General features: G+C 42.8%; 1 protein-coding gene across 3 annotated transcripts in view; it reads right to left on the bottom strand.

Annotated features, from left to right (window-relative positions):
- The window catches only part of CGNL1 (cingulin like 1), a 136,532-nt gene that overhangs the window by 68,841 nt on the left and 55,830 nt on the right, over positions 1-11,861 (bottom strand). For all 3 annotated transcript variants that reach the window (XM_019504293.1, XM_019504296.1, XM_019504294.1), the window contains exons 8-9: positions 1,967-2,173; positions 1,387-1,491 (exon numbers count right to left, since the gene is read on the bottom strand). In XM_019504293.1, the coding sequence (XP_019359838.1) occupies positions 1,387-1,491; positions 1,967-2,173 (312 nt within the window). The remainder of the gene's footprint in view (positions 1-1,386; positions 1,492-1,966; positions 2,174-11,861) is intronic.

Below are 11,861 nucleotides of genomic sequence, written 5' to 3'. Positions count from 1 at the left end.
TGGTTCCAGACCCTAGCCGCCCTGACCGTGAAGTGGCGCCTCCTGATGTCCAACTTAAACCTTCCCTCCTCCAAGCCCTGCCCTGCCCCAGCCCTAGCCCCACTCCCTCCCTCACCGCCCCTTCCTTTCCCTTCCCACCCCAACAGACTTACCAGCTGCACACAGGTCTCCAAGCTGCCAGGCTGTGCTCCTCATTGCCCACGTGCTGCACTGCAGCTGCATGCATGCACAGGGCATTTATCGGGACTGCATTATTGGCCACACCAGGCCGATTTCCAATACAGTCAATTTTCTTTATATTGGTGCTGATCTGATATTGGACCGATGTACTGGTGGTTCACCTCTAGAAAATACCTATGTGAACTTATTTGTATGATTATTATATCATCACCTCTTTATGTAAATAGTTTTGAAAAGAACACCGGCTCTATTCATATGTCTGTAGAAAGTAAACAGTAAATGGATCTGTAACTGCTCTCTAAGGGAATATTTTTCTTGTTTTCTTGTATCTTACATTACACATTCATACTGAACCACAAAAGCAGGCTAGGCAAGATCATTTTCCTTTGGTTTATATTTGTTAATTATTAGTTTCTAGCAAAATGGTAGATACTTTCGAGTTGAAAGAAAGACAATAAGGGGGATGTTTATTCAAATTAAAAATGTGTTTTGTAATAGCAAAATAACATGCTCCAAAACCACGGTCCAAACTTTTGAATGGAGGTGTGGACCCCTTTGGATTGTAAGTGTAGGTATTCACATATTTTGATTGATCATAATAATCTTTTATAGACCCTTAGAGGTAGTCTGCAGACCCCCAGGGAGTGAAGAGATGGCTACCCAAACAGTTGCAGAGGACTAGCAGCCTTCTCTGCGTAGAAGTTCAACCTTATTGGAGTTTTGGTCAATTTTCAAATTAGTATTAGCAAGTAAAGCAAGATGGAAACTGAGCAGAAACTGGACCCAATTTAGTGACCTTTTATTCTTCCAACTAGATTTTTCATATTCATATGACTGCTGGATTATAGCTTTAATCCTCTTGTGTGCAAAAATCTAGCTGCAACAAAGCCAGAGATGAAAGATAATTTAAAATTACAATGCAGATCTGTCAGAAAGGAGACAAGTTCACTGGGGATTTATCTCCCTCAAAGCTTGCTTCATTCATGACAAGACAGAATATTTTATATAGAAAGCAAGGTTAGGTTAGGGTTAGATGGAGCTGTGGTTAGAGCTACAATTTGAATAATGCTTTGATGGCACCACTTATAATGATGTTTATTTAAAGAGCCAGATGAAGTCACCACTGACAAAAAAGCCATAGTGACTCAGGTGAACAAAACAGAAGACCGACTGTTCATTTAACTTAATTTATGCTCTTGTACTCACTTGCATATCATCCACCTGGCTTTCTAAAGATTTTTTCACCAGTGCCAGCTCCTTTGCCTCATTCCTAGCACACTGCAGGGCATCTTCTAGTTGTTGCTTTTCTTTCTGCAGTAAAAGGAAGTAATACATTCAGAACTGTCAGTGCTGCATTTGCTATAACCTGGCTTCAGAAGATCCACAGACAATTAATACATACAGGCATTAGGAAACACAAAACAAAACAAAACAAGGCTTCTTTCCGCCTTTCATACCAAGCTCCTCAAGCTTAGTATCAAGACTCCACACTAGGTTAACTTTGCCTACAAGCTCTCATATCCTCTTACACTTATCCAAAATGCCCATTCTTATGTCCGGCTGTTATTTTAACCCTGTCCCTATATTTTAAACAGCCTCCAGGTAGCTGCTGGCAAACCTCAATTCTCTTCCTTCAAGCTCATAGCTTTTGCCTATTTTTCCTTGCAGCAACAATGACTTTCTTTGCCCTCCTCTCATCTCTCAATTTTTATTTTTGTGCAACATCCATCCAAACACAAACAGGAAAAAAACTATACTTGTTACAAATTTGATGTGTGCAACTTACCTCATTTCTCTTTACTTTCTCTCTCATAATCTCTTGTTCTCTGTTCAAATGATCAATTTGTTGATGGAGGTCTTTACTTCTGGCTTCTAGCTCTTTAATTGTTCTCTTTAGTTGCTCATTCTCCCCTGCTTGCTCCTTCACTACATTTTCAGCAGCATTTTGCATCTGTTCTGCAAAGACTTTTCCATTGGCCAGGGCAGCAGCATTCTGGTCAAAACACATTGAACGATAAGAGTAGTAGTGTCAACAAAAACCTCTTTTTTGAAAGACAAGAGTAAAAATAGGAGACCTGCTTTCAAATGTAAATCTCAGTACACTCCACTATAGTACAAATAAGCCCAGTATACAGTTTTTACATCCTTATTCAATTTGTTAAAGGAAGTCTTTAAATTTGAGCCTTTTGACCTCAACATGACTGAGATATCAGAGGCACCTCTTGACAGGTTTGAGACACCCCTCAGAAAATGCCAAATCTTAGTTTAACTCATTTTTTGACTACAGAAAAATAATGCAGTTTTTCTTTTGCAAAAAACTCAGAAAGACCATAATAGATCAGAATGCTTTTGACACTATTGATTCCTATTTGAAATATCTGGGTTTATTTTGTGAATCATGTTTGGCCACCTAATAATGTTAATGGTACCAGCAACCCATGGGTAGCCTGGCTGAGAATCACTGCCTCAGAAAATACATGTGTTCCCTGTATCCAGGTTGTAGCCATATTGGTCTAGAGGAAAAAGCAATCAGGGCTCATGGACAGAGGTGATATCTGTTATTAGACCAACAAGATTTTTGCAAAGATTTTTCTTTAATTGCAAGCTTTTGCACACAAACACCCTTCGTCAGGCATCAGAGAAAACATTGTAAAAGTTCTCCTGGGTAGAAATGAAAGTTCATATTTCATAGGATTTCACAGAGGGGTCAATAGGTGGAAAAACCCTCTGGGCAGCAGTGCTTAGCTGGTAAGGAGTCTGAGACTCCCCATGTGTTCCCTATGCATTTGGAAACCTTGTTTTAGGGCAGCTTTTAATGCAAAGGTGTTTGTTTTATTAGCCTAAACTTTAGTTTAAAGACTTCTGCATCTGAGCAAGCCAGAACCCATGTCCACGGAGGACCTACACTAAGCCATCTGGGATCCAGATCCTATGAGCTAGATAGGTAATTAAGTAACAACTCCTCCCCTCACCTCTATGAGTGAGAAATGATCCACAGGGATTTGAGACTTTGTATCAATCAAGCATAATGTGTGAATGGCCTGAGTTGTGTGGTTTTCAAACACGCACTTTTATTACTCAATATACAAAGAGCGCATCTACACATGCATTTACTGCACAGTAAGCAGTTTTTAGGCCAGCGTCTATATGTGCAGCTGTTACAGTTTGATATGCATTTATGGCTTTATGGCAATGCACTTTGTGGCAACATGTGACTCTCTGAAGTTAGTCTTCACTTTCATTTTGTCATATAAGTTTTTTAAAGTGGCCATGCACTGAATTTGATACAGCTCAGAATCTAAGTACAAACCTATTTCACTACTATTTTGAAAACAATGAATAAAAATATAAAATTAAAATAAAGGTAACCATATGCAACTGACAAAGAATTAGGGTTTGTAAACATTAGAAACTAAGCCCAAGCTAATATAACTACTGATAACTAGTATGTGAGGACTCAGTGAAATGGCAATGAGTAGCAGCAGCAGCTAGGGAAGGATAGTATCATCATCACTGTAGTTCATAAAAAATGGACTGGAGAATTGTATGATAGCAGAATCTTGAAAAGGGCTCAATTCAAGCAAGCTTCAAGTTCTCAGAACACAGTATTCCAGTTCCCAGGGCCACGAGCAAGATGGACCTGATTCTTCATTTTTCAAATCAGGAAGTCCATCTGGATTATAAAGTGCTATCTGTAATAAAATGTTGGATGCCTAATCCTGTGCATTTAGGCCTTGGTCTTTTTAAAAAAATTAAGACCACTGAATGGGAAATATTGGAGATATACAATGCTGTACACTACTGAATTAAAAAAAATTGGCAGAAGTGTGAAGAAAAAAAGAGAGAAGCACTGCAAATTGTGTTTAAAGTTATACAAGAGGCTGTTACTCTACAAAAGAAGTTTACTGGATTGTTTTCTAGTAGGCAATACCTTAAAACATGCAAATTACTTTGCTAAAGAAGCAACTCAGAATATGCTCAGACTGTCTACAGGGTCAGTGAACTTTTTATATGAAAGCTGGCATCAGAAGCAGACTGACTAGTTCTCGCCTTTTGCAAGTACCCCAAAAGCCAGTCATTTTTCCAAATACGTTGATTTAAATAGCTCTAAAATGGATTTCTGCAGTCAGTTTGCATGTACTTTTTGATAACTTCCAATATATTCATTTATTTTTGCTTCTTGTAATGCAGTGCAGTTTTACTAATTAGCAAGCACTCCACTAGTGGCTCCTTTTCGTTTCATTTTCTCCCTTTTACAGAGTGAAAGAAGCTTAGGCATGCTGGGGAGTTTAGTGAATGGAATGTTGATTTGTCTGTTCTTTCTCATCCAACCGCCTACACAGGGCTCCCGAGTTAGAAAGCTTAATATAGAAGGCCCACACAGTACCTGGAGTTCTAGCACCTCATATAGCATATTTTATACTGCTTTCTTGTAATATCACTAGGTTTTTACTGGAACAACTGCTCATTTAACCCAAAGTACCACGATAAACAGGAAGCATGTTAGACTAGGGAAGAGGAACTCTTCTGAGTAGGTTCAAAAAAAGTTCAGCTCCCATCATGATTTAATAAACTCATATCAGACAGACAGTCATACCTTTGGATCTATTCTGGCCTGCCTTTTGCTTTGTGTGTCTTCAGACAGAATGTCAGCTACTCAGTCAAATGAAACCACATTGGTGTTCTCCCTTCTTTTTCAGTGCAGATCTCAGGAAACTTGCCAAGGTTAAGGACAAGAATGTGTAAAGAGGAACAAAGCTTAAAAATAAAGAAGCCAGTCCAAAAGAGTAAGTTCCAAGTATTTTTTCCTCCAACATTATTGGAAAACTTGGAATAAAAACTGGGTGTGTAAGTAAAGGTGCCTCAGGCAGCCTAAACCTGTGTGACCAGCACTTAATCAGCAAATCACCACAGGTCTCTAATGACCTTGGCAATATTACAGGGGTTATATTTTCACATGAATGAACAGTTCCTGAACACATTCTTCAATGTATTAAGTACAAAACTCCTTTCTTTCATCTTAGAAAGGCATGTCTTTTCACCCCCACAATGTTTTTAAAAAATATATATTTAAGACTATTCTGCTCTGCACACATGATGAATTTTACAGCACAGCAACTGAACCACTGTTATTTTTTCTCACGTATCTTTTTTGGGGAAGGGATTTTCTTCTATATTCAAGTGTCATTTATCACCATTAACTATTGTTTAGTGTTCTTTTAGTCTTGTTTTTGAGATGGGGAAAGAGAAAATAAAAAGAAAGCAAGTAAGATACACTTTACCCTTTAATCATCTCCAAAAACAAAAGAAGGTGGCACCAGCAGCATACTGAAGAATTGTCAAGCTCTGAATATCGGTACAGGCTGAAGTCGATGAAGGGAGACAAATTATTGCTTTAAATGGTTCTCTTTAAATCTGACACTGAAATACGCAATGAGACAGAATCCACCTAGAATATTTCCAGGTGTTCTGCAAGAAGAACAGAGAGTAAGGAACAGCCTAGTTCCTTAAGGGTCAAATGCTGCCTCATCCAACACACAACAGTAAACATGGGATTCAAGAAAGAAATCATGAAGAGCCTGGAGAGAAGAAAACAACCTTCTCTGCATTCACTGCCAAACCCAGGTGACTTGATATGGAGTTCCTGCACAGCCCTCCTACGACATTACTACTACCCATGGCCTGTAGCAAATAGCGTCATTATGGCTAGGGACAGAAGTTACACATAAGCCAGTTTAAGTCAAAAACTGGTTTCAACATGTAACAGAACAGAAGTTCAGTTTATGTAGACTACTTCCAAAATGGCTGAAACCGGTTTAAGATAAACCTGGATGAATGTAGTATCAGACTTAATTGATTTAAGTCAAACCAGTTTATGGAACTTCTCTCCCAGATCCCTTCCCAGTTCAAGTTAACTCACAGTCCCCCAGCATCCCAGGATGCTTTGCAGCTCTGGGCTGTGCTGTCTGCTGTAGCAGAGCAGGGACTGCCCCACCCTTCTGCTGCACTGGCCTGCACCTGTCAGCCAATAGGGATGGGTGGCAGGGGAACAGAGCTCCAGACCCCACTAGCCTGAGTCTACATGATGCACAGGAGGAGGGAAAGCACCCATGGTGGGAGCGTTTCTCCCCTCTGCAGCCCTCCTCTCACTGCACGCAGCCTGGGGAGCTGGGAGAATTCCCCACCTCCCCCATACAGCTGCTTGCCTCAGCCGCTGCCACAGGAGGGAAGGGGAAGGTGTTCCCTGGGGGTAGGCACTGGGGAGCCCCTGCCTCAGGGGGCTTCCTCCACCCTGGCCCAGGGTCCCCTGGCCTGGAAAACCCCTGGGGAGCCAACAGGAATTCCTTCCCTCCTCCTTCCCAGATGCTGATTGCTCCGGCTGCTGCCACAGAAGGAAGGGAAAAGGAGAGCTCCAGGCTGGGTGCTGGGCTGTGCAGGCCAGCGCTAGGGAGCCCCTACCTCAGCGGCAGCCCCAGGGAGCTGAGTGGACTTCTCGCCCTCCCACTCCCCCCAGCCACTACGAGCAGGAAACTGCCTAGATTGAATCGATTCTGCCTCAGGCTTTTTGACCGTCTAGTGATGAATACTTAGGTTATGGCTGCTGACAGACATGAAAAAAAACCCAGCACTTTACCAAAAGAGGAAATGCATTAGCTCGACCCAGCTATTAGACAAAAGTCCCAAAAAGCTCCACTGAAGTGCCCAATCTATACAGATGTTGGATGAGCTGGGTTAAACTAACACGATGCCTTTTCTAGGCATAGTACCTTAAACTAAAGCACTGTTTGTTTGGGGTTTTTTCCACGTAAAGGCACCTCTGAGCTCTATATACTCCCTACACTTATTTTTTCCCCCTCATTCTCATCCTGCCTTCTGAATATTTTACAGCCTCCTTCCAGCCCACTTGTCCTTGCTTACTCTATTTTCTGCCCAGTTTTACATAGGTCAGCCATCTTCTCAGGGGGCAGCCTAGTTTCAATGCTATTGGCAATCCTGGAAGAAAGAAGCCATCTTTATCACTGGCTTCTATCTTGGTGAAAGTAATGGGGAGCAGCTGCCAAGTTCCACATAAAACCATTTAGCCATTCTGATTCATGAAATAATAATAATGTCATTGTTTCTGTTTCTTGATTTATTCTTTAGTGGCTCCACTAACTTCAGGGGAGTCACTTAAGTAGACAAAAAACAGGAAAAAGGAAAGGAGAAAAAGAAAAAAAGGACAGTGAAAAAGGGCTTGTGCAGCTTCAGAGAAACTGCCTAAGTGGGTCATGGCAATGGAGTAGACCTCTGACAGCCTGCCAGCACACATCTTCTGTAATGAAAGTAATGGGGGGCAGCTGCCAAGCTATCTAGAGAGCAGGGGAAGTGACAGGGGCCCACATATAAAGAACTGGCATGGTGAGCACCGACACCCACCACACCCACCAGGCTCCTGGACTCCACAGTTAAGATAAAAATAGTAAGACTCTCAGTGGCCCAGTCACTTGAAGGCAACCTTACACATACAGAACTAGTTCATTATACATACTTTTGTATCAGAAGAAATGGCCTTCTTAGTCTTAAATGAAAATCCTGTACTAAAATGTCATTGCCTGGTGAAGGTTTGAAAAGCACTTCACTAAAATCATAATGAGAATAGCTATATATGAGATACCTGAAAACACTAGCCTTTAAAATGGTCATTACTGGACTTTATATTTGATAACCAAGAAAGGCAAACAGTAGAAAATGTAAAGCTATGCAGCAGACTGTTGATGGGTTTTTTTTATTGTTTTGGGTAAAGCCTACCAGAGATAATTCTGGTCTCCATAGCTCTATCCACACAGGTAAGAAGGTAAGTTTTTAAATCACAACTCGGGCTATAAATTCTAAAAACTACTGAATGTTTTACTTAGAGACATTAGGGAATGGGGACAGTACTTTTAACTGAACAAAGCTAATGCAGTTGAGAAAACACATCCCTTTTCTGCCTGAGTATGTAGGGTAGGGCTGGGCAAAATGCAGCCTGCAGAACAGAAGCGACCCACCAGGCCATTCTATCCAGCCCACGGGGCCCCTAAACATTCGGAAAAGTCAATATTTATCTGTCCCCGGCTGCCTGTCTTGTGGCCCTGGACGGCTTGCCAAAACTTAGTAAGCAGCCCTCCACTCAAAATAACTGTCTGTCCCTGACATAGGGCCTATTGGTGGGGAGCATGCTGAGCACTGAATGTCTCCACTTCGTGCCCCTCCACTCCAAAGGTGATCTCAAGTTAATGGCACTGAGAGGTAGTTAGCAATATTAGTCAGAAGTCAGACAGAAGCCAGGGCAGGCTGACACATCTGATAAAGTAGCCTATGAAAGCTTATGCCTCTCTGAGCCAGTTACTACTTGAAGCAATCTAAGGCCCTTTGAGAATATGAGATCAAATAACTTGTTGTTGTTGTTAACAGGATATTTCCCATCCAGAAGGCATGAATATTATTATATTGTTAAATTAGGATCTATGACTCATTTTACTCCAGCATGTAAAAAAAAAACAGAGAGAGAGAGAGGTCATGACTAGGTACATATGTTGAATTAAAAAGCCACTGAACACTTATTTGAGATAGCATTATTTCCAGATCAGTGGTTGTGCCCCACAGCTATTTTTGAAGGGTTAAAATGTGACTATATATGTAAACACATACATGGCATGTAACAGATACAACTGGTTAGGTAAGATTCTTGAAAACAAAGGTTGGAATGAACTACCCTATATCCAGCAATATTTAAGAATCAAGGGAGACCTTTATTGAGCGTTAAAGTCAGGGCTGCTGCATATTGCAACTAAACCTTAATTCCTGGATTGTAGTTTCTTCTTCAAAGTATCCTAGCGTCCATCCCTCCTCCTCCCCTTGTCCTCACTTGCTACAGCATTATGTTTTAAATACAGATGGCCACCTCACACAATGCTGGGAAATGTAATAAGTGGCTCAACTACTATGTAAATTGTAGGGATTTGGTGCAGAAGTTTTTAACACTGCAGTGAGGATCTACTTCCCATAAAAACAGTAATTCTCAATTTTTTTTGGTCCCAAGGGACCCCCCCCTCAATAACTTACCTGAATTTTGCTCTACCACCAATTGAGAATCACTGAGCTGGAATCTAAATTCAGAAAAATTATGAAGGGATACCTTAACACTAAAAAGGTTGAAAACGACTGCTCTAACTGGTGCCAAACAAGAACAGCAGGGGCAGAACCTAATCTTGTCATGCAGAAGCACTTTAGGTTTTATTTTTAAGTTAAAATTAGTGTCTGCCAGGGCCCTGTACAGATCAGCCTACAGCAGTCCCCTATCTGCCTGCAGTGCTGCTGACTCTCTTAATGTTATTAATCTTGTAATACTGATGTCTTACTTGAACTCCAGCTCCTACAAACATGTATTTAGATATATTCAGAGAAATATTTACATAAAGGGAGGATGGGCAGGGGTGTAAGACTGAAGTAACAAAATATAAGGGCTTGCCTAAAACCAAGAAATATATGTGGGTGAGGCTACAATACCTTATACCAAGATATATAAATATTTACATTAATTTTGAAAAGCAGCTTTTAGCTCTGTGGTTGCTGAGAAGAGCTTGAAAATATGACCAGAGTATACCCAAGAGATTCAAAAGACTGAAGGTAAAAATAAAGAAACCCTTATTTTTTAAGCCAATAATTTTTCACACGTACTCACAGGCACCAACAACTTACTGGGTCAAATCCTGCTCTGTTACACCAGGTTATACCTGAGGTAATGTAAAATTAGCAAATTCCAGTTATTTACTGTACTGAAATTCCTTTTGCTTACAGTTAAGATGATAACAAAACACCCTTCTAAGTTTTCTATCTTATTGTCATCTGTTTGACTTCATTTTTATTTGCTTTATCATCTACCCTTCCCACTTTGCCTGGTTTTACTCTCCCTCCCAACACATGGTTCGTTCCCCACCCCCTCTCCACCCCAGTTCCTCTCTTACACCGCCACTTCCCTGCCCAGCAGCACGTGTAGCACACAGGTAGCAGGAAGCTGGCCTGCCATGCTGACTGCTGCCTGGCCCATGGCTGTCTGGGCCTGCCCAGCTCCCCCCTGCACAGTGACCATCTGCCTGGCCACAGCAGGTTGCAGAGCTGACATGGGAGGTGCTGGCCAGGGTTCCCTGAACTGCTGGTGGAGGCTGCAGCCAGGGAGCTTGGCAGGACAGGGCACTGGACCCCCGAGGAGCCCTCCTCTGGTGACGTGTCACCGGACGTGCCAGACCAGGGTGGGGGTTCAGGTAGGCCACCCATGGTGCTGCGGCCTAGGTCTCAGAGTGGAAGGATAGCTACCAGTTGCCGTAGAAAGGTCATGGACTTGCGGGCACTGCCCGGCTAACGATCGTGGTTGGTTACGGCAACCCACTGCATCTGCAAGGCCTTGATCTTTATGTGGCACTGATGCACCGACCAGTTGTGCCCACGCTCCCATATCTGGCCTGACACAGCCTCATAAATATGGGCATTGGAGCACCTGCCCCACTTGAACTGGCACTGCACCTCCACCTCGCCCCACAGTGCCACGACGTTGCCGGTCTCCTCCTTGGTCCAACTGGTGCCCCAGGTGGAGGACACAGGCCTGGGCACAGCCGTAAGCATGGGCCTGAGTAGGAGAATGAGATCATCGTGGGTCGTGTGCTGGCTCTCTGGGTCCCCACACAGCTGCCCCTGTCCTGCTGGGCCTGGGCAGCTACATGCAGTACAGCACCTGCAGGCACAGGGCAGGCTGCTGGGAGTATGCAGTAGGCAGGAAACACTGGCCCTGCTGGCCAGAAGCTGCATGCACATGGCCCTGGAAGCTAACAGGCCTGGCCAGAGGCTACAGCAACCCATAGGACCCTGCTGGCCTGGACAGCACTGTACTGGGAGCTGTGCAGCAGTGCAGTGCCAGGCAGCAGGGCTTAGGTGCAGGCAGAGCTAGGCTGTGGCCTGCCAAGGGGGACACAGGGGCCTGGAGTGCCCTCAGGCTCCCTGCATGTGTGCCCTAAGGCCCAAAATGTCTGCAGGCTTTTAAAGCCTGCAGACAGGGGCTGCCATAGAGGCAGGCCTGAGACCAGACCCCAAGTGGCAAGGCAGACCTGGGAGCAAACTTGCTCCCACGTCACATCTACACATGTTACTGTGCAGTAACTAATCCCACTTAAAATTTGCTACCTGCATTTGCAGGTAGGCAATTTACACAGGATTAAGTGTTTTAACTGCGCAGTAAGCACGTGCATGTGTAGATATGGACATTTACTGCACAGTTAACTATGCTACTGTGCATTTAGGCATCTCGTGTAGACACCCCCTCCCCACCCTGAGGACACAAATTCACTCCTTTTTATCATCTCCTTTTCCCATCTTTGGAAAGCTCCCTTAGCTAGTCCACCTTCTTTTAATGTAGTGCTAACTAGCTACCTTCCTGCCTGCCCTGAAAAAAAAAAAAAAAAAAAAAATCAGGATTTAGAAGCCCTGTAAGAGTGAAAAGGCCCTATCAATAGACTCAGGCTATAGGAATTTGTTAATGAAGTGAAACCTGCTTGAGAAATATTAAGATAAAGGGAGGACAGGCAGTGGCATAAGAATGAAATAACAAAATGTAGAGGGCTTGTCTAAAAAAAAAAAAAAAAAAAAAAAAAAAAAAAAAAAAAAAAAAA

Source organism: Gavialis gangeticus, unplaced genomic scaffold (genome assembly GCF_001723915.1).
Source record: "Gavialis gangeticus isolate Ggan-Ray unplaced genomic scaffold, GavGan_comp1, whole genome shotgun sequence".
Classification (NCBI taxonomy): Eukaryota; Metazoa; Chordata; order Crocodylia; family Gavialidae; genus Gavialis; species Gavialis gangeticus.
Note: the sequence above shows the minus strand (reverse complement) of the source record. Positions and strands in the feature narration are given on the sequence as shown.